The following is a 21,423-nucleotide window of genomic DNA, read 5'->3' as shown; positions in this document are numbered from 1 at the left end:
CCCGGCGGTCTAGAGCGGGCTGTCCCACCTCCTCGGGCCCCTGGCTTGGGGGCAGTTCTAACTGTCCTAACTTGTTTTATTTGGTTCTGGCCCCAGCTGAACATCCACGTGGGAAACATCTCCCTGGTGGACCAGTTTGAGTGGGACATGTCAGAGAAGGAGAACTCGCCGGAGAAGTTTGCCCTGAAGCTGTGCTCGGAGCTGGGGCTGGGCGGAGAGTTTGTCACCACCATCGCGTACAGCATTCGGGGACAGCTGAGCTGGCATCAGAAGACCTACGCCTTCAGGTAGGATTGCAAACGAGTCCTTCCGCCATTCCTCTGCAAATCTGTTCTGGGGAAGAGACTTCTCCCAGTGTGTGCCAATGCCTTTGGGACTTTCTGGAGCCTCGCAGTACGGTCTGGTCGCAGTGGGCTCAGTGGCCGTTGGTTGGCTTACCCCTCCTGCTTTGTGTGCCTCATTGCCGGGCTCCCCGTTCCCCATCATGGTGGGGGCGAGGCTAAGGAGGCGAGGTATCTGCCCCCGTACACCCTCCACCCACTCCGACTGCCCTGGCCATGCTCTGCTGCCAGCAGCCCCTCCCTAGCCCTCACGCCCCTCTGTCCTCTCTCTGCGCTCTTGGCCCGACTGTCCCTCTGTCAGGGTCACCCACCCCAGTGTTCTTCATCTGATGAACTTGCATTCAGTCTCAAGCAAGGGCAACTCCATCCGGCCCTCTGTGGCTCGAGAGAGTCAGGGAGTCCTCCAGCAGCTTCTTTTTACCGTCGCGTCTCGCCGTTGTTCAGTCGGAAACCAGTTGGTGAGCACCCAGGCTGCCTGGAGCCTGTACGGGTGGCACGGAAGATGAAGAGCCACATTCAGGCTGCCTGCAAAGGTGCAAGTGTAAACAGAATTCTGGTCCAGTGTCCTGTGTGCTGGGGTGGGGGATGGACCAGGGGACAGGGACTCCTCGAGAGACAGATCTGGCTCTGCTGTTGGTGGTGGCCCTGCAGTGCAAAGCGTGGGCCTGGCAGGTGTGGGACTCACACATTAACTGAGTATGGAGCTCACCCGCCTCTCAGGACTGTTCGTCGTATCCAGCCCTGTCGCCAGAGCTCCTTTTCCATGTTGGGATGGTGGCACTGAGTACCCCTGCATCAACACAGGATGTTAGGATTTATTCTGCTCATCAAACTGTCATTGTCCACATTTGGCAGTCATAACCTAGGGACTGCGGCTTAAAATGGTGCACGAGGGGCAAGTACGAAGGTGTTTTTGTGAAGACATGACAGTTAATGGAGCTCGTGTGTGTGTTTGTGTCTCAGCTGGTTCTCCCAGAAATCCCAAGAGACAGCTTTCTTACGGCTTCCTGTAAGTCTGAGCAAGAGAGAAGGAATGGCCGTGCACCCACAGGGCATGTGGTTCTGGGCCTGGGAAACCACTGAGCCAGCGGGGGAGGGGGCCGGCTGCCTGTGGTCCGGGATCCCAGCTGAGACAGTGCATCCAGGGCCTCCTGGGACCCTCCGGGTGGTCCTGCTTCACAGATGGGGTCTGGGCCCAGACAAGAGGACTTGGCAAGGCGGGGAGGCGGCATCTGGCCTGCGTCTCTGCTTCCTGTGGGAGGGCTGCCTGTGGTGCGGCAGTGTGTGTCTGTCCACTCTGCACTGGAGCCAAGGCGATGGGCCCAAGACCACTCTGGGGTGGTCTCACTTTCCAGAGTCAACCTTGAGGTCCTGGGAGGCAGTGACATTGCTCAGGCCCTGGGAGTGACATCCACCTGAGTACCTCATCCCCCAGATGCCAATTGCGTCGGAACCCACACTCTGAATGGCAGATGCAGGACTCCGGGCAGGGCAGGGGTCATGCTGCTCCTAGCAGCGGCACCCTGAGGGTGTCGACACATGTGGCAGCATCCCTCCTGCTCTGACGCCCAGGTGACCTGAGCCCTCTGCCTAAAGCCCTTGTCAAGCTTCGGGCTGTCAGCAGTGGGCCACGTAGCTCCAGAGCAGGCATCTCTTGGGAGCCTGTGGTGGTGATGGGTCAGGACTTACAGATGATCCCTCCCTTATCTCGGCAGGCGGTTAACGAAGTCCAGTCATAGGGCCGGGCAGCATTTCTAGTGCGGAGTGTGCAGCTTTCAAATCCTGGGGATTGAAGGCAGAGCTGCCCCACTGGGGACCAGTGTGAACACACGTGCTCTCCACAGCAGCCTGGGCCAGCCAGGCAGGAGCGGTGCAGCGTGCCCGGGGGCCTGGGAGTGCCTCTTTTGGCATCAGGAGGGCTGCTTGTGTTTTCCCAGCTGAGCAGGCCTTGAGAACTCCAGGCTGGGCCTGGCCTGCCCTGCGTGCTGTGTCTCATCTGGGCAGTGGGATGCTCTGGAGAGGGCTGGCAAAGACAGGAAGGGGACCTCAGGGTCAGAGGCTGGCTTGTTGCAGGCTTCGTCTTCCAGGGGGCAGACTACGGCCTGCTGCGGCGAGCAAGGGGACAGGAACTTGTGTCTCTTGACCCTGACCTGCATTCTCCCCGCTGCCCCCGACTACCCCTCAGGAGCTCCCCCCAGGGAGAGCGGCGTCAGCCCTTCCCTGCCCTCCAGGCCTCTGCCTGCCCTCAGGCCCTGCAGGGGGGGAAGGAGAGTGGGCTGCTGCTGGGTTCCTAGGCCTGGGGCCACTTGGCCCACAGAGAGCCAGACCAGGACCCTCCCAGCCTGGTCTCTTCTACACACAAGGCTTGGCAACTGCTGAGTCCCGTGACTCCTTAAAGGGGTCTTTAAATCTGGGCCTCCATCACCCCATGTTGGAAAGAAACGCTCTGAATTCCTGGGAGCCAGTCCTGTCCCTCACCCCCTAGATCGAGCCATGTCTGGCTGTGGTGCCCTCTTCAGTGGTGGTGGCATTGAGCTGTGTCCATGGTGGAATCGGGCAAGCTGCTGGTCACAGGACATGTGTGAGCAGGGGCAAGATGCCCACGAGTCAGTGAGCAGCCTGCAGCAGTGGGGTTCAGGGCAGGCCTGAGGTGAGTGGAGGCAGGGCACGGAGCTGTGGGTGAGCGTGGGGACACAGGCGTGTGGCCAACTGGTGGGGGCCCTAAGCTCCTAGAGAACAGAGCTGAACCAGGGTGACCTAAATGTCCTGGAGCCAGTGGAATGGGGGCAGAGAGACAGTGAGTGACAGAGGGAGACAGGGCTCCACGAGGGAAGGGGACTGGGCTTAGCAGAGCATGTGAGGGTGTCAGACAATCACTGAGACCTGTGAGCCGCCACCTATGAGGAGAGTTACATCCAGCAGAGTTACTGGCACCTCCCCTGGGCCAGCCCTGTGTCCTGGGCTAGGGACACAGAGAAGAAATTGTGTCCTGTCTAGCAGAGGAGACTCATGTGCATGGCCACCAGAGGCTGCAGGCGTGGGGAGGGGGGCGTGGAACCTGGGGTGAGGTGGCCAGGGTGGGGTGCTGGCCAGGAGGAAGCTGGGGACAGGCAGAGGGTCAAAGAACCAGGCAGCTGGGCCTGATGGGGGACAGAGAGGCATTGTCACTGGTGCAGCATCAGGGTTGGGAGACACCAGGGTCCCTTAGGACTGGTTGATCATGAGCCACAGAGGTTACTCCTGGAGCTCTGCCCACCTGCCCTGGCCGCGGGATTTGCTTGCCTGTTTGTTTTTGTAACAGCTTTATTGAGGGATGATTCATATACCAGACAATTCACCCATCTACAGGGTACGGTTCAATGGGTTTTAGTATATTCCCAGAGTTGTGCAAGCACCACAGTCAGTTTGAGGACATTTTCATCACCCCAAAAGAAAGCCCCACACCCTTTAGCAGTCACTCCCCATTCCCCTCAAGTCTCCCAGCCCTGGGCAACCTCTAATCTACATTCTCTCTATAGATTTGCCTGTCCTGGATACCTAATAGGATCATATAATATATGGTCTTTTGTGGCTGGCTTCTTAGCATAACATTTTCAAGGTTCATCCATGTGGTAGCCTGTATCAGAACTTCATTCCTTTTTATGGCAGAATAATACTTCATTGTATAGATATACCATATTTTATTTATCTAGTCATCAATTGATAGACATTGGGTTGTTTCCACTTTTTGGCTATTAAGAATAGTGTTGCTGTGAACATTCCTGTACAAGTTTTGTTTCAACATCTGTTTTCAGTTCCTGGGTGTAATCTAGGACTGGAATTGCTGGCTCATGTGGTAAGTAGGTTTAGCATTTGAGGAACTGCCAGACTGCTTTCCAAAGTGGCTGCACCGTTTTGCATTCCCACCAGCCCAGTGAGGTTCCGGTTGCTCTGCATCCTCGCCAGCGCTTGTTATCTGATTTTTGGATTCTAGCCATCCTAGTAGGGGGGAAGTGGCATCTCATGGTGGGTTTGATTTGCATTTCCCTACTGACTAATGATATTGAGCGTCTTTTCATGTGCTAGTGGCCATTTGTATGTCTTCTTTGGAAAAATGGCTATTCAACTCCTTTGTTTAATTGGGTTATTTGTCTTTATTATTGTAAAGAGTTGTAAGAGTTCTTTATATATTTTCTAGGTACAAGTCCCTTATCAGATATATGATTTGCAAATATTTTCTCCCATTTTGTGGGTTGTCTCTTCGCTTTCACGACAGTGTTCTTTGAAGCACAAAAGTTTTCAATTTTGATTAAGTCCAAATTATCTATTTTTTCTTTTGTTGCTTGTGCTTTTAGTGTCATACCTAAGAAACCGTTGCCTAATCCACGGTCTTGTGCCAGCACCATTTGTTGGAAAGACTGCTCTTTCCCCATTGAGTGGACTTGGCACCATAGTTGAAAGTCGGTCTTGAACAGGAGGGTGACGACAAGTTCTGCTGCCCCCTGCTCCAGTTGAGAGGCTGTGAGCAGCCCGTTTCCCCTGGCAGTCTCCGTTCTCTCATTCGTATAGTGGGCTTACTAATGCTCCTTAGCTGGCCTCTTAAATCACATGAGGTCATTAAAATGACACCACATTGTAAATGAACCTCAAGATACTGTATAAGCATCGGCCCTGGTCCCTTTGTTACCTCAGACATGGCCTTCCCTTGCCTGGGCTTTGGGTCCTCACCTGGACACTGTGGGGCTGTAGGAACATCTGGGGTCCCAGGCGACATTAAAGCCCATGAATCAGAAGCCCCTTGGAGGGCTGGGAGGTGGGGTGGCTCTCTGCCCACATGTCCCCCCAAACCCTAGTCAGGCCTGCTGGCTCCAGGCCCATGCTTACATGCTTGGGTCCAGCAGTTCTTATTTTAGAATAAACCCACTGGATTGGAATCTTCCAGAGCCAAGGGGAGGTAAACAAAGGGGCCTCCAGGGCGCACTCACCAGCTCTTGTTTAAGTTAAGACGAAAACGTTTTGCTCCCCTTGGCATGGCCTTGGTGCCTTTCAAGTCTGCCCTCCCGAGGACGTAGGCTGGGAGCCCTTGAGGTGAGGAATGATGTTTGGGTCTGTGGCTGAGCGGTTCCTGGATTGCCAAACCACCGCGCTGGCTGGAGAACAGCTGTCAGGAGCTGCTGAGGAGGGGTTCACCCCAGGGTACTACTTGGTGGGAACTGGTGCTGCCCGGTCACTGGGCTCTCAGTCACCAGCAAGAGCTCGGGCTTCTGGGCCTTGTGGGTGAGAACCCCATGGGCCAAGCTTCAGCAGCAAGAGGTGAGCCCTGCTTCTGCAGGGGAGCTGGGGGCAGCTCTGGGCTGTGTCCTGTGCGCTCGCTGGGTCTGAGACCCCGGCAGGAGAGCAGCACAACGGAGGCTGGAACTGGCCCTTGGCCTACACGTGCTGGCTGGTGACATGAGGAGTAGGGGCTCTGCTCTCAGGCCTGGTGGACGCTCCTCTCCAGCTGACCACTCATGTGACCTTGGGCCAGGCTGCAGTGTGACAAGGCCCCTGGCCCCTAGGAAGCTCCCTCCCTGGATGTATGTAGGCTGCTTTAATAATAGTAATCCTCTGAAAATCCTTCATAGCAGTGATATTGTCCCCATTTTCCAGAGGAGGTATCAAAACCAAGGCTGCCCCGCCGGGACCCCGTCCTCTTCTGTTCCATCGGTGTCTGCCAGGCGCCTCCCCTGGGCCCTCCCTGCCCTCCCTCCTCCCAGAGCTCACGGGGCTCTGCGGGCTCCAGGCTGCGGGGGGGGCAGACTCCTGACAGGGCCGCGGGAGAGCAGGGCGGCCCTTCTGGGGGCTCAGCCTCAGGAGAGAGGAGCAGGCCGCCAGCTGGAGGAGGGAGAAAAGGGGCCGGGGAGGCCGGAGGGGGACAGCGGGAAGGGGCGAGAGAGGACCACGGTTAGGGCCACACTCTGAGGCGTGTCTGCCAGGCCGGGGATTTGGGGGTCAACCCTGAAGGTGGGGGGCACATGGGCCCTCCTGGCGGCTGTGGCCTCTGGGCCTCTTTAGCTTCCTGCCCCGACACCTGGAACCAAGGCCCAGAGAGGAGGCAGCTCAGCACCCCCCAGCCTTCGTAGCCTTCGCCCAGGCTGACCCCACCCCGCCGTGTGTCCACCGGGCAGGAGGAGGCGCAGGTGGCCCGTGGGGCGATCACTGAGGGACCCCAGGGTGGAGTGCTCTGAAGAGGGTTCTGAGGCCGAGTTCTGTGCTCTAAGCAAAGAGCCCAGCCTCTCGGGCTTAGTTCAGCCCCAGTGAAGTGGGCTGAGGGGCAAGTGTGTGGAACCTTCAGGAGAAGCCGGCCCAGGGCCCTCAGTGAGGAGCCGTCCAGGACTCTGGGTTGGACCCTCTCAGTCTCCTTTCACTTCCATCTGTTTCCTGATTGGTGGGCCCTGGACACCAAGACGGGCAGACAGCCCTCCCCTCCCCCCAGGTCCAGTGGTGACAGCTGGCCCAGCGACATTGTCCTGTCCAGGGAAGCACCTCCACAGGGAACACCCCTGCCCAGTCTCACAGACCCAGGGATGCTGAGGCAGCAGCAAAGGGCCTGTTGAGAGTCTGCTCTGAAGAGAACCCCGGGGTCAAGAGGGCAGCACTGTTGTCACCAGGGGAGGTCCTGGCGGCTCTGCCTTGAGGTTCAGGTGACAGGAACATCTCCGGCCGCCCCTCTCAGGCGTGCTTCTCTGAGGAACTGGGCACAGAAACGGCCCCGGCGGGGAGGAGGCAGAGGAGGAGGCAGGAGAGGCCTGGGCCTTCCCACCATGCCCTGGCTCCCCTGTTCCATCTGCTAGGCGGCGAGAGGGCGTGCACAGTGGTTTCTGAGGGCCTTCCAGCTGCTGCTCCGTGGACCAGCAGGTACTCCTCTCTCCGCCCCACAGTGAGAACCCCCTGCCCACGGTGGAGATCGCCATCCGGAACACAGGCGATGCTGACCAGTGGTGTCCGTTGCTGGAGACCCTGACGGACGCCGAGATGGAAAAGAAGATCCGTGACCAGGACAGGAACACAAGGTACCCCCCCCAGGCCCCTACAGCTGGCCCTGCCCCCAGGCACTGTCTTCCAGGCAGGGTGGGACCATCGCCTTTCCCCACTGACCTGGTGTTCAGGAGGAGGGGACCTGTGTTTCCAGAGGCAGGCCTCTGGGTGACAAGTCCCCGTCCAGCCCCTAGGGTGCATTTCCCTGACCACAGCACAGACCCAGGTGTCAGGACCCCTGGAGAGGTGGGCAGGGCCTGAGCAGTCAAGACAGAGGGCAGTCTCAGAGGCAGCAGACAGGCCCCGGCCTAGGCAGGGGCTGGGGATCCCACCTGCCACGCCCTGTCTCTGTCCCCGCTCCTGCTCCTGGCTGCCCTAGATCCCTGGGGGAGGGCAGCCACCTAGAGCTGGAAGCTGGCCCTGGGTCACCGCCCTCTCCCCTCCTGCAGGCGGATGAGGCGTCTGGCCAACACTGCCCCAGCCTGGTAACCAGCCCACTGCCGCTTGGCTCCCAAGGAGTATTCAGAAGGTCAGCCCGTCTTTCCTTCATCTTTTGGCAACGGGGCAGCCCAGAGCCGTCCTGTGGAGCACGGGGGAGGGGACTGTCCAGGTCACCCTCCCCCGGGCACACATCCCATTTGCTGAGCCCCAGTCCCCACTACCCTGGTCTCTGGTCAGGGAGAGGCCTCGTTTGGGGTCGTGTTTTTGTATAGGAGCCCCAGGCAGGGCTAGCAAGACTTTTTCAATAAAAGGCAACAGGTCGTGTTCCGTTTCTTCCACGCGGTGGCATAAAAATCAGAATGGGGAGAACAAGGAGTGGGGCCTGGCTGGGGGTGGTGTGTGGCCAAGGCTGGGGGGCTAGGCCTCTTCCCCTTCTCTGCCTCAGATCCCAGGTGGGCAGGTAGAGGGTGACAGGGCTCCAGGGCCCCGCTCTCAGCCACCCAAGACCTGAGTCAGAGCACAGCCCTTGCTTTTCCTTAGGCCCTCCCACTTCCCACCCCCGACCCGTGCTCCACACGTCCTTGCACAGAGGGAGAAATGAGGAGTGTGGTCCAGAGGCTCAGAGGGCAGGGGGCCCACCTGCCTTTCAGTGACCACTCCGCCCCCGCCCCCGCCCCCTTTGCTGCTTATGAAGCAGCCACAGGCTCCTCTGCTGTCCCTGGGCTCCGCTGGGTCCAGGTAGGTGGTCAGGCCGCCCCCAGGCGGGATCGTGGCTTCTCTGGCATCCCTTGCAGAGGCCCTGTCCTGTGTGGGCACTGCAGGGACGTTACCAGCCTGCATTCCAGCAGCTGCAGCAGCCAGACTCAGACCCTCCAGTACGTAGGCTGGTGTGCACGTGCACATCACCAGCATGTGCGTACCACTCTCCTGCACCTCCCAGCAGCGTGCTCAGAACAGGTGGACTGGGGCCCGTCTCCATTGCTGGCTGGTGCCATGGCCCAGGCCAGCTCCCCCTCCCGGGCCGGTTGTGAGGAAGGAAGCACGGGGAGCAGCACACCCAGCCCAGAGCTGGCTGGGGGGGTGGGGTGGAGAGAAGGAAGCCCTGCTCTGGCCTCTGCCCAGCTCTGTCTCTGATGAGCTTGCTGTCCCCTCTGCATCCTCGTCTGTTACGTGCAAATGTCCCCACTCTACAGGAGGGACGTGGGATCCATGAGGGCCGCACCTGTGGGTCTCCTCACTGAGCCAAGCAGGACCTGGTGAACTGGGTGCACAGTGGCAGTCTTACCGAAGGTAATGGGCCTGGAACCCTGGTACCGGGCTGGCACCTCCCTCAGCTGCTGGCAGGCCCTTCCGTGCCAGGGCAGGGCTCAGGGTCACAACTGCTCTGCTCCCTGGGAGCAGAGAAGGGGCCCTGTGACTCCTGGCTCCCAGGCAGAGCCCCACGCTGGGCAAGGCCGAGCTCTGAGTAGGGACTGGGGATCCTGGTTGCCAGGATGTAGGGGGAAATGGGCCTGGCCCTCTGGGCTGGGAGCTCCTGGGAGCACATCCTAGGATGTGACAGCTCCTCAAACCCCTGCCCTTTGTCCAGGAGTGGAACTTGCTGGAACCTCACAGCAAGGGGAGAGCTGGGCTTCACTGGAAGGCCCTGAACAAAGAAGATTGCAGGCCCAGGCCCAGCTGACCTAGGAAAGTGGTGGGCTCCATTGCTGAGGTGTATGCTCAGTCCATGGGGCAGGGGACAGTCCTGGGCCCCCACAGCTGGCAGGACAGAACGAACTCTGCCTGCCTCAACCCAGCTGGGCAGGCCGGCCCACCTGCGGGGAGAGGTCTGGGGAAGGCCTTCAGAAACGGCTGGCCCACAGCACCGCAGAGCCCACTGCTGCTTCAAAAGGTTTCACTCCAAAATCACTCCAAAATCAAAATCTATGGCCAATACTTTTGTCACCCGTGAACACGACATGTGGCTGGAGGAGCCCCGTGCTGCTGACCTTCCAGGAATAAACCATAACTCGGACAGGTCGGGGACAAAGAGGAGAGCTGGCCAGGTTGTCTGATGCCCACTTTACAGAAGAGAACAGTGAGCTGCGCGGTCAGATAAGGCTCCCATAGTCCTCAGCTAAACATGGCAGGGACAGAACTTCCCAGAGCTCTCTGCTCAGCCAGTCACAGGACTCTGCTGAGGGAAAACATCTCAAGGCTTCGGGGTCACAGAAAGGGCAGAGGACCCAGTCCTGGCCCTCCTCTGCACCTGACCCCACGGGGCCTTGGCCAAGTCTACTAGCTGCTCAGCTGAAAATGGGACAAATGTCCACTTGTCGGTGGCTGGTGAGGGACAGGAGGGGCTAAGTGAGGCATCGGCCTGAGGGCATCATAGACAGGAGCCCTGCAGACCGGGCTCAGCACAACCAAGACAGCCCAGTCCCAGCCCCCGCCACTGAGATCTGGTCAGCCCCTCGCTGACTGGCAGGGAGCAGAGGCCCAGCACAGGTGAGTTTGCCCAAGGCCCATCAAGGCACCAGCAGGGCTGAGATGAGAACTCCCCGTGTGCCATCTGTGAGCTCAAAGCTCTGCTGGGCAACCGTGGGCAGGTTCGTCACCCTCTCTGGGCCTCCCATCCTTCCACTTACAATTGGTCTGAGATGGTAGGCCAGGCTTGGCGGGAGTAGAGCTGTGCCCTGGGCCAGCCCCACCCCAAGGGCAGAGGGTGGGCAGGGCAGAACCAGGCTTGGTGGCCCTGGGTCAAGGCCAGCAGCCCCTGCCCAGCATGGAAGGGGGTGGCCGGCCGAGGCAGGGGAGCAGTGCTGTGGGCGAAGAGACTGCAGGTCATTCTGTTTATTCGGGTGGGCCCTGGGCACAGGCCCAGCCTCCAGAACAGACTGCTCTGCTGCAAGCAGGGGTGAGAGGTGGGATGGAGGCCGGCCAGAGGCCGGGACACGGGCTCCTGGGGCTGGCCCTGCCCTGGATGGGGTCACTGCTGCAGGGGTCCCGGCTGCTCCTCGGGGAGGGGCAAGTAATTGGGGTCCTCCTCTGGGGCGTCCAGTAGCAGCTTCCTGTGGGGAGGGGCCCACGCTGAGCTGAGGCCAGCCGGGTCCTCCACAGGGCAGGGAGCCGGCTGAGGGAGTGTAGGGGGAGGGCTGTCATCCCCACACTCACAGGAACCTGGGGGTCAGCAGCAGCCTCTTGCCTCCAGGCTGGTTGGGGAAGACATCCTCCAGGAAGTAGTAGATGTGGCCCACGGCAATCCCTGGGGAGAGCCGGGGAATGCCGAGGCCACCCTCCACAGTCCAGAGCCCGGGGCCAGCAGAGCCTGCGCCAGGCAACCATGCACAGCCCTGGAGGCCCAGCCAGGCCCAGAGTAACCTCAGGCCCCAGAGCCCAGGTGCCCGGTGTCCTGCACACACTGCCAGCCCAGGGCACGCCAGGGTGGGCCCTGAAGGACAGGCTTACAGGGCCCAGAAGTGGGCAGGACCTGGGGAGGGTAGGGCCTGAGGACATCCAAGGAGCAGGAGCCATGGCGGGAACCCTGACCCACCCATCCCCACCCCGGTCAGGACCCACACAATCACCAGCAGGTCAGGCCTGAAGATGTGAAGCCTACAGGCTGGCTGGCTTGTTCAAGGGGCTGTAAGAAGAGAGACGCTGGGAGGGCAGGAGGGGAGGGGGACAGATGAGAGGTCCAGTGCGGGCGGGAGGCAGGGCTGTGGCGGAGCAGCCAGCCTGGGGTGGCCCCCCACAGACCCTCAGGTGACAGCCAGCCAGCTTGGGGTGGGCTGGATGGACGGGCAGGCTCACCCAGCAGGTCCACGAGGATGGAGTTGCCCAGCAGCAGGGAGAAGCCCACGAGCGCCCAGGGCAGGAACGGTGCCTGGAAGGTGAGGAGGCCGAAGAAGTTGACCCTCACTCGAGGGCTGCGGCGGCTCCAGACGTACACCAGCATGGCTGTGAGGGCCTGGCCCAGGAAGAACAGGCTGCCCAGCAGCCCCAGCAGCTGGGCCGAGTCAAGGTGCTGGGAGGCCCTCCCTGGTGCCGGCCTCAGCCCTGCCGGGGGCCCCTCTGACTCCTCCACCCCTGCCATCCTCCACTGGTTTCCCTTCCCCCATCCAGTGTGCCCTTCCAGTCAGGCCCCCAGGGATCTGCCCTGCCTCTCCACCTCACCCCAGCCTCCAACCACTGCCCGTCCCTGCCCCACGTTCTCCTGCTCCTGGCATCGGGGCTCAGCCCCCAGGCACCCCACCTGGCTCTCCTGCATCCCCCTGTGGTACTCTGTGTGCAGCACTGAGGGTTTAGCCTTGGCACCTGGACTCAGCACACGGTGCACGCCTAGTGCCTCCTAAGCTGGAGTGACCGGATCAGTCCCTCCCCTGCTGGGCGCTCAGTCGGGCCCTATGGCAACACAGTCTGGACCCACAGGCGCCCGGCCTGAGATTACAGAGCACTGAAGGATACGGTCATGAGGACGCCCCCGAAGAGAAACATGAAGACGAAGTCGGCCTTGCGGCCGCGGAAGAACCCCTCCTCCAGCATGCGGCAGTAGCGGAACCTGGGCGTCCGTATAGGAAGGGCCACCGGGCCGGGTCTCAGTTTCCCCGCTCCTGGCGCCTCCCGCCGGGCCCGCCCGCCCCCTCCTCGCCCCCGCCCTGTCCGCGCGGGGAGGATACACGAAGAGCATGTTGAAGAAGAAGCTGAATCCCAGGGGCCCGAAGAAGAGGAAGTTGGTGACGAGCCTCCAGACCTGCGAGGGGCGCGCGGTCAGGCGGGGGCGGGCCAGGCGGGGCGCCAGGTGCAGGGGCGGGGCGGCCTCACCTGGAACTTCCGGAGCACGAGGTGCGGGTTGAAGTAGAGCTGGAAAGGGCTGAGGAGCTCCAGCTGCTGCGGAACCAGGTGGGCGTCAGGGGCTGCCCGGGATCCAGCGTAACCAAGGCGACCCCCGCCCGGGGCTGTAACCATGGCGATCCCCCTTCAAGGCTGTAACCACAGCGACCCCCGCCCCGGATTGTAACAATGGCGACGACCAGACCGCCCACCCGTCCGCCTCACCACGGCGGCGGTGGTGAGGACGCAGGCCGCGGTGTAGGCCCGCGTCACCGCCGGCACCTGCAGAAACTCGGCCGCCAGCCCCCGCCACGCCATTGAACCTTCCCACGCCCGTGTGGCAGGACCTCCTGCGCCCTCTTTAACCTAACTCCAAGCCCCGCCTTCCCGCCTTTGGCCAATCGACGTCGCAGGCTAAGCGCGCCCAGGCTAGAGGGCGGGGCCCTGGGCCAGGTAGCCAATAGGAGGAGGAGGCGGGGAGCCAGGGGCGGGACGGGGACGAGGGCGGGTCGAGACTCGGGCCAATGAGCAGGCCCCTCGGTTGAACATGTGGCAGTTGTTGTGGTGGCTGTGGTGGCGCGGAGGGAGAACGTGTGGCCAATGACGACCTGGTCTCCTCGCGGCAAGCTGGCGAGGACCAACAGGGAAGACCCACGGGCCACCATGGGGCGGGGCCAAGACTACTAGTTACTGGAGAAAAGACGGGATCCAGCATTGTGACGGGAAAGGGCGGGGCCATGCGGGGGCGTCGTCCGGGCGTGCGGGACTCAGTCTGGCCGCCCGGCTCTGTCGTCCCCCTGAGGCTGCGGGTGACCCGGGCCGGTCCTTCACCCCTCTGAGAACCGGAGACGGTGCCACCTGACCTACGCAAATGAGGCACTCGGCTGCGTGTCCCAATCCCACGCATGTCCAGGGCCCGGCTGGAACATGCGGCTCCAGTGGGAGTCTTTCCTGGGGCTGGAGAAGGAGGGGATGAAGGTGAGGAGCGCGGGTGCTGAGGCGGCTGGAGCAAGTGGACAGGCTGGAGAGGCCTCATTATTTTGGTGGAAAGAGAAACTCCATTTATTCATTCTAATGAAGAAAGTCCACCGTTTATTGAGCACCGACTGTGTGCAGGCACCGTTCTCAGTGCTGGGGACACAGCAGCCAACAGACATGCTGTCATTCATGGTGGAGCCGAGGAGACAGGCAGTCACAGGCCTGTGCTAACATGAGAGCTAGTGTAGACAGGACAGTGCGCTGATGGAATTAACAGCCACATGGTGGGTGGAAGATCCAGTCATGGTCCCCATTCTAGATGGCAGATCTGGGAAGCCTCTGTGACGAGGTGATGATCGATTGTCACTTTAAAAAGATCCCTGTGGCCGCTGTGAGGACAGCGGACAGCCAGAGGAATCAGTGAGCAGGGGGAGGCTGCAAGGGACATTGGTGGCTTGGGCAGCGTGGAGCCTGGAGGGCGATGAGGGGTGGGATGTGGGTTTGCTGGCCCACTGGACAGAGCTGTGAGGGAGGAGGCAAGGATGACTTCGAGGCCAGAGTCACAGAGCGGATGGAAGGCAGTGGCCCTTGCTGAGATGGAGAACACTTGGGGAAAAGGTGGGCGGATGGAGTCCTGTTCTGGCCTCACTGAGTTCGAGGTGTCTGTGTGACATCTGTCTGGAAAAATCCAAGCGTGGTGTTGGGGTAGAGGTGAGGCAGGCTTTCCAGATGTGGGTGTCAGACATCAGTAGACCAGTGGCCTTTCTAGCCTTGGGCCTGCATGAGATGCCCAAGGGGCGAGGCTAGATGGAGAAGAGAAGAGGCCAGGCCTGGGTAGTCGACCTACAGCGGTCAGAGAGGGAAGGTAGACCCAGCCAGGGGGACCTGGGGAGGCTGGGGTGGGGCAGGAGCTGAGCAGGAAAGGGCTCAGGAGGAGAGCAGGGAGAAGCCCTGGGGGATGTGGCCCGGGAAGGACCGTGGGTGCACGAGGTCCCTGTGACCAGGACAACGGCAGGCACGAGGGAGAGGAAGAGCCCAGACGGACATGTCTTCACCAACGTGGGAGCTCAGCCGTGGACATGAGCGTGGACGATGAGGGATGCTCTGGACCCGGCCCTGAGGCCCCCCGAGGAGACAGAATGGGGGAGAAGCAGGTGAGAAAGTTATCTCAGGGAGATCCCAAGGAATGAGGGACCCACGAGGGCGCTGAGAGGGGTCTCCTGGGGAGTGGCTCCTGGAGCCCCCATTCTGGAGGCGAGCGGAGGGAGGGCGAGGCTGGGAGCACTGAAGGAATATGCATGTGGTTCAGGGTGAGGAGAGGTCAGCAGAAGCTGGTCCAGGGTGCTGAGAGGTCAGCAGAGGGAGCAGGCTGGGGGATCCCCTTGGACAGCCTCTGTTTTCCAGGGAAGCAGACCAAGGTCATGTCTGAGGTGGGCCCTGCAGAGTAGATCCCACCAGGTCCACTTCTCCGACCCTCTGGCACTTCCAGACAGTTCTTTATGGAGAGAAGCCCTGGGCACCACACGTTCTGGGGGCCTAGAGACGCAGGCAGGCCGTGTGCTGGACGCTCATATCTATTGAGCTGTCTGTACTAAGCAGGTGGCTGTCCTGCCGGCTGGGCCTATCTTCTCTCTCCTGTGCTGAGGACTGTGGTCCCTTGACAAGGTGACGATGGGCCCAGTTCCCCAAGCTGCTGCTCTGGCCTGGTGACCCTGCCTGCTGCAGAGCAAGGAGCCCCAGGATCCCCAGATCTGAGGAAATGAGGGGACCCCTAAATCTTCCACCCAGGCTCTCCCAGTGCCTCTAGGCAGGACAGCACCCCCTGCGTGCCCCCAAGCCTGCCTTCCTCCTCGCAGGCTTCACACACCAGGCCCTGGGGACCATCCAGACACCTGGGGCCATCCGTGCCCCACCTCTCTGCAGCCGCACACACACATGGAACCTGATGCTCCCACGGAACTCTCCAGTCTTCCCTCCCTCCAGCACTCCTCACCACCACCACCACCTCTTTTTCAGGACTCAGACTCTGTCTCCTGGGGATGCCCCAGATCTCTGGCTCATTCATCCACTCATTTCCTCCCTACCAGCCTAGATGTTCTGTTAAAGAGGAGAGGAAGGGATGGTGGTGGAAATGCCTCCTACACCAGGAAGCCCTCCCTGAGGGACCGGAGCTCACCTATCTTCCGTTAGGGCCCCACGCACTCAATTTCTAAGTGTATCTTATTCCAAAGGCAGCACGTGCCTGTGGTAAGGAACCGGAAGACTCAGACACAGGTGAGTGAGTGTGCGTGTGGGAGGCAGCTGTGTTTTCCTTTGACAACACATGGCGCCCCGTGCAGGCCCTGAGCATCTCCACGGGGGGGCCTTTCCTCAGGGGCTGAGAGCTCAGTGCCCACCCCCTTCCGGTACATGGACCCCCCAACTGTGGTGGGTGGGCCTCCACCGAAGCTCCAGCCAGCCCCTCCCAGGAGGAGCTGTGTCCCCTTGGCCCTTCCTGTCTGGGTCACGGGTATTTTTAGCACCGAATCCGGAACCCACTGGGCAGCAGCTGCTCACAGACAGACTGTAAGAACAACACACTGTCCAGGTGGCTGCCTCAGGCCTCGGTGGCAGAGGGGGCGCCTTGGGCCTGGCCCCTTGAGTCTGGTAGCAGAACCCGGAGTTTCCAGGAATGAGCGGGTCTCTGGGTGGGATGGGAGGGAGGAGGCAGTGCAGGGCCAAGGATGAGTAGGCATCAGCTGGGCCCTGTGGGAACAGCCTGTGCAAAGGCCCTGAGGTGGCACGGAGGGACAGAGAGAAGGTGGGGGCAAGAAGGAGGAGCTGTGTGCAATGTGAGGCTGGAGAGGGCTGGGCCAGGCTGAGCAGGGCCGTGTGGGCTGTGGCCTCTGTCCCAAGGGCAGTGGGAGCCATGGGAGAGTTTCCAGCATGGGGGTGAGGTTAGGATCAGATGGTGGCTCTTTGGAAGAAGAAAGGACAAGAGCAGAAGCCGTGGGCAGAGCGGAGGAGGATGGCAGCGGCAGGCGTGTGACAGAGAGGGAGCGGATGGGTGAAGGAGGTGGGAGCCACAGGCCTTAGTGAGCGCTTGGCAGAGGGGCGAGACCCGGGGGAGGGCCGGGTTTGGGAGGGAGACCATCCATTGGTTTGGGACAGGCTGAGTTTGGGGTGCTGCGGGGACATGACTGCCTGAGGGAAGCCCTCCCTGGTCCCCCAGCCTGGCCCTCCCAGCTCCTTGTCCTCTGGGGCTCTGGTCCCGCCTACAGAAGGGCTGCTCCAGGCTCTCTCTATCTCTGGGATGTGCTGTCTGCTGGGCACGGGCAGGCCTCGGACCTGGACTCCAGGGTTGGGTCTGCAGCTCAGGGCCAGCAGTGGACCCGGCCACTCCCTGCCTGCCTCCTCCTCAGTGTCCCTGTCTGTGAGATGGGCCGGTTGGAAGAGTCCACCTGTAGAGTCTCCTCCAGCTCGAAGGCTGTACTCTGTTCTATTGCGGGGATGTCAGAGATTCTGGGCAGGGGCCCCTTCCTGTCATAGTCGTGGCTTCCTCCCCGTCCGAGGCCAGTCTCTCCTGTGAATGAGTGCGGGCCTGTGAGCGAGAACGCACTAAGGAAGGACTCTCTCTCCCAGGCCTGGGTCCTCATCTGACTCCTCCCACTCCTCCCCTCCAGATGTGGGCATAGCTGTATTTTCAGAACAGCCGACCACGAGGACATTCTTTCCTTCTGTTAAGATGGTTTAAATCTCCCATCTGCAATCAGCCCACGGTTCAGTCCTCAGACATCAAACAGTGGCCGTGAGAGGGCGCCTCAGCTAGTTTTTGTTTTTTTTTCTTTCTTTTAAATCTTTATGTTCGAAATGTGACCCAGAATTGGAGTGAATGCCAGCTCTGAGGACGAGGGCGAAGCAGGATTTGGGTGGAGCCTGCAGAGGCTGCCCCAGGGCCTTCCCTCTGCATCCCTCCCCGGCTGGGGATGTCCAGCTAGGCTGCAGCCCGCCGTGTTCCCCCACCCAAGGGGAGGGTCTGTCTGGGGATCAGAGAGGGCCAGTGCCTGCCCTCAGGACACCCAGTGCAGGGAGCATCAACAGACACAAATGCAAACAAAGCAGCAAATGGAAATATTAGGACTTACTCATTATCCACAATGAAAATTCACCGGATGGGCTCAGTAACAGGATGGAGAACACAGAGGAAAGAGTCGTGAACTTAGAGCGATAGAAATGGGACCATCTGAGGAACACAGAGAAGGACTGAGCAACAGCTCACAGCACAGAGAAGGGTAGGATACTCAGAAGTCCTCATTTCTTGCCACTGGAACTTACGTCACCTCTGTGACTATCACCTGTGCACCTGTAGACAGGGTAGCCGTCCCTTCCTCACGCAGGGAGTTGGGAACTACACAAAGTAGGGGTGTGGAGCAATGTCTGGATGTGGTGGTCCATTAAGTGTTCACATCTGTCCCCTCACCACCTGCATGAGACTCAGAGCCACACCTAGGAGGTCACGTAGGCCTCACTGACCTGGCCCCAGCATTTTGGGTGCTCTGGGGACAATACTGGCAAGAGTTCAGCAGGGCCCGGCCAGCACAGGCTGGTCCTCTATTGGGGAAGGGGACCCCATTGCCAGAGGTGAGGATCATCAGGGTGTTGTTCAGGCTGCCGGCTCCATGCAGCTCCTGGAGCAGGAGTCCAGTCTCTGAAGGGTGGGGAGGGGGAGAGCGGAGCTCAGCTGCAGACACCCAGAGGCACGAGAACGTGTGCGCACTGACACATTTCTTCATCCCACCACTGGACACTGCACCCGTCATTTCTGGGCATCACCTCTGCCATCCTTCCCACCAGCCCAGGCCTCTCGCCCAACACCCCACCCAGTGCCCCGTCCTGGAGCAGGCCTTGCACAGCCTCAGCCTGAGCCTCCCGCTCCAGGGACCCCGGCCATCCCTCGGCACTTTGGTGTCACCCCTGTGCAGCTGCTACCTGCCACATGCTGGTCTCTGTGTTTTCTGGGATCCCATGTCTGCCCCATGGAGCTAATGGGGACAGTCTTGGGCAGGGACTGGAAGAGAGGATCCCTCACCCCCACCCCCTTCCCAGGTCACCGTGAACTAGTGGCACCAAAAGGGAAATGATAAAGGTACCCACATCCTGCAGTGGGTTGAACAGTCACTCCCCCAAAAGATACGTCCCCCTGGAACCTGTGAACGTGACTTTCTTTGGAAAAAGAGTCTTTGCAGATGTAATTGTCAAGGATCTCAAGGTGAGATCATCCTGAAGTACCCAGGTTGCTCTAAATCCAATGACAAGTGTCCTTATAAGAAGAGAAGAGACAGACACAGAGCAGAAGACACGTGAGACCAGGCAGGTGTGATGCCCAGGTGGGTGTGATACCCGGGCAAGCGTGAGACCAGGCAGGTGGGATACCCAGGTGGTTATACACAGGTGATACCCAGGTGGGCGTGATACCCAGGCAGGCATGAGACCAGGCAGCTGTGATACCCAGGTGGGCATGAGAGTCAGCAGGCATGATCCCTGAGGGGGAATGCCACCAGGCAGGTGTGATGCCCGAGTGAGAATGTTACTCAGGCAGGCATGTTAGCAAGTGGGCATGACACCTGGGGGGCGTGATCCTCCAGCAGGCATGATACTCGGGCAGGCACGTCAGCAGGCAGTGGCTGAACGGGTGGACGCAGAGCACTCCTGGGCCGTCCTGGGCTGTGCAGACACTGCAGGAGGCAGAGGCAGGAAGGCCATGCCCAGGGCACGTCTGAGGACCTAGGTGAGTGTGTGTGCATCTCGCCCACGGCCTCTCACTGATGCACAGGACCCATCCCCAAACCTACTGAGACCTTGAAGACTGTCTAGTCCACCCCTTCACCCTACAGGAAAGTGAGTGAGGCCCAGAGAGGCGAGGCGCAGCACCCAAAGCCACACTGCTGGGCAGTGGGGACCAGGGACTGGGCCACCTGGCTTCTGCAATCGCACCAACCTACTTCCATCTGCCCTGGAGTGGAGGAGGTCGGGGCACTCGAAAGAAGCCAGTGGGAACCCCCAGGGCCAGCACCTGCCCCACTCCCCCAGCAGCAACTGGTGAGGTGTCCTTGAACAGAGGGCCATGGTCAACCTCCTGTTGGGCCATCATCCTCCCCCCACCAAACCCACTGGGGCGTGAGCTGATGGCTGCTGAGGAGACGGGGGTGCTGGGGTTGCACCCCTTTGACACGCAGCCTGCCCGCAGGCCCAGGAGGGGAAGCTACCCTTCTCCAGACCTGCTTAGAGGGTCTCAGCACTTGGCTCTGCACCTGCCATGGATGGAGCTGTGCCCCCCAAACTCACGAGTGGAAGCCCTTACCCCACTGTGACTGTGTCTGGAGACAGGGTCTTTAATTAAGGCTAAATGAGGTCATAAGGGTGGGGCCCTAATCCCACAGGATTGTGGCCTTATAAGGAGAGGAAGAGAGAGCTCTCCCTCCTCTCGTGAGGACACAGCGAGGAGGTGGCCATCTGCAAGCCAGGAAGAGAATCTTCACCAGCACCTGACCTCTCTGACCCTGATCTTGGACTTCCAGCCTCCAGAACTGTGAAAAAGAAACACCTGTTGTTGAAGTCCCCCAGTCTATGGTATTTGTTACAGCAGCCCTAGCTGACCAAGACAGGACCTAACCCAGGGGCCACATCCCCTGGGCTCCGGAAGGTTCCAGCACTAACCCCAGTCCTGGCAGGATGTGGATCCACCTGCAGATTCTCTGCCTGTGTCCCAGGGAGAGGGGGAGTTGATGGCAGCCCCTCAGGGGAGAGCTGTTCATGGTACAGTTAGCTGACGGGCCTGGCCCAGACCACAAAGTTCATCAGAAAGAGTGAACCTGACAGAGGGCCAGACCTCAAAATAGGAAAGAATCGAGTTGCCTTGTGACAGCTGGGCCTGGGTCACCCAGGCTGGAAGTCTCCTGAACAGAAGAGAGCTGGAGGAACTTGGGGTTTCTGGGAGGGGATGGGGTTCTGAGAGAGGGCGGGTGGGTGGTGGGGGGCTGCGCTCCTTCAGCCAGGAGAAGAGAGCTGACCCACAGCGCTCAGGGGTCTGAGAAAACGGTGGGGAGGCAATGAGAGCCCCAGGGCACCCTGGCTGGTCTCTGGGGACTTGGGCACCAGCCCCTCTATGGCATCCCCTCTGGGATCTCTGGATCCCTTAGTTCTGGAAAGCCAGCCAGTCTTCCGAGTTGGGGGCCGCAGGGTTAGCCCTGGCTGCTCTGGGCACAAGTAGGGGTGCAGGGTCAAAGCCGGGGCAGGAGAGGGGTGCTGAATGCTGGGCCGACCCTTGCAGACTCCGCGGAGGGAGAGGCCGCCCTTGCCTCCCTCTCCCAGGAGCCGACCAGGAAGAGTCTGGGGGCAGCAGAGAGGGGAGACGGGGAGGGAATGGCAGTGGGGCTGCAAGGCACGCTGGGGTCAGCATTGACCGCTGGTGGGAAGGGCGAGTGGCCGTTTCTGGGGGCGACAATGGGCCGCCGTGGAGGGCTGTGCCCGGGGTGGCAGCAGGTGGCGGGTCGCACTCACTGAGGGTCCGCAGAACGTCTCGGGGCCGCCCGGTGGGCACGGCAGAGCCCCAGGCTCAGCAGCGAAGCCCGGCCTGGGACAGCGCATAAAGTCGGCTCCCGGCCCCAACCTCGCGCGGGGGTCAGATTCGCGCCGGACGCCGCCGGGCCCCGGAGCCGCCCCGCCCCGAGGACACGTGCAGCCAGGCCCCGCCCCCGGACGCCCCGGCCCCGGCCCGAGGACACGTGCACGTCAGGCCCCGCCCCCGGACGCCCCGGCACCACCCCGAGGACACGTGCACGTCAGGCCCCGCCCCAGGAAGCCCCGCCCCCCGCTC

At 60.8% G+C, this 21,423-nt stretch overlaps 2 protein-coding genes across 14 annotated transcripts in view; one reads left to right on the top strand and one right to left on the bottom strand.

The window, feature by feature from the left end:
• SMARCB1 (SWI/SNF related, matrix associated, actin dependent regulator of chromatin, subfamily b, member 1) overlaps window positions 1-8,116 on the top strand; it is a 32,675-nt gene extending 24,559 nt beyond the window's left edge. For both annotated transcript variants that reach the window (XM_058532006.1, XM_058532007.1), the window contains exons 7-9: window positions 97-287; window positions 7,241-7,372; window positions 7,787-8,116. In XM_058532006.1, coding sequence (XP_058387989.1) covers window positions 97-287; window positions 7,241-7,372; window positions 7,787-7,826 — 363 coding nt within the window. In that variant the 3' untranslated portion in view covers window positions 7,827-8,116. The remainder of the gene's footprint in view (window positions 1-96; window positions 288-7,240; window positions 7,373-7,786) is intronic.
• A 2,075-nt stretch (window positions 8,117-10,191) lies between these two features.
• DERL3 (derlin 3) lies at window positions 10,192-12,962 on the bottom strand. Of its 12 annotated transcripts, XM_058531996.1 has the most exons (8): window positions 12,816-12,952; window positions 12,582-12,647; window positions 12,437-12,510; window positions 12,225-12,318; window positions 11,571-11,766; window positions 11,345-11,417; window positions 10,932-11,022; window positions 10,196-10,852 (listed from the first exon to the last, which is right to left on the bottom strand). In XM_058531996.1, exons 1-8 carry the CDS (start codon window positions 12,906-12,908, stop codon window positions 10,286-10,288), a joined length of 1,254 nt encoding a protein of 417 aa, XP_058387979.1. In that variant the 5' UTR covers window positions 12,909-12,952; the 3' UTR covers window positions 10,196-10,285. The 12 variants fall into 12 exon arrangements, with proteins under 12 accessions (XP_058387980.1, XP_058387981.1, XP_058387979.1 ...); XM_058531993.1 differs by having other exon boundaries at window positions 10,197-10,852; window positions 11,345-11,766; window positions 12,582-12,644; window positions 12,816-12,951; XM_058531992.1 differs by having other exon boundaries at window positions 10,198-10,852; window positions 11,345-11,766; window positions 12,816-12,949.
• Window positions 12,963-21,423: the final 8,461 nt, after the last annotated feature.

Source organism: Diceros bicornis, chromosome 35 (genome assembly GCF_020826845.1).
Source record: "Diceros bicornis minor isolate mBicDic1 chromosome 35, mDicBic1.mat.cur, whole genome shotgun sequence".
In the NCBI taxonomy this organism is placed as follows: domain Eukaryota; kingdom Metazoa; phylum Chordata; class Mammalia; order Perissodactyla; family Rhinocerotidae; genus Diceros; species Diceros bicornis.
The sequence above is the reverse complement of the archived record's forward strand: the minus strand, read 5'-3'. Positions and strand labels throughout refer to the sequence as shown.

What these genes read in the sequence shown, in the direction of transcription:
- DERL3 (XM_058531992.1), bottom strand. Translation starts at nt 12,908, where the DNA reads ATGGCGTGGCGGGGGCTGGCGGCCGAGTTTCTGCAGGTGCCGGCGGTG. An exon ending in TTCTTCAACATGCTCTTCGT is followed by an intron (nt 12,319 to 12,436) that starts GTATCCTCCCCG and finishes ACGGACGCCCAG; the next exon opens with GTTCCGCTACTGCCGCATGC. An exon ending in TCTTCAGGCCTGACCTGCTG is followed by an intron (nt 11,023 to 11,344) that starts GTGATTGTGTGG and finishes GGCTCTCCCCAG; the next exon opens with GGATTGCCGTGGGCCACATC.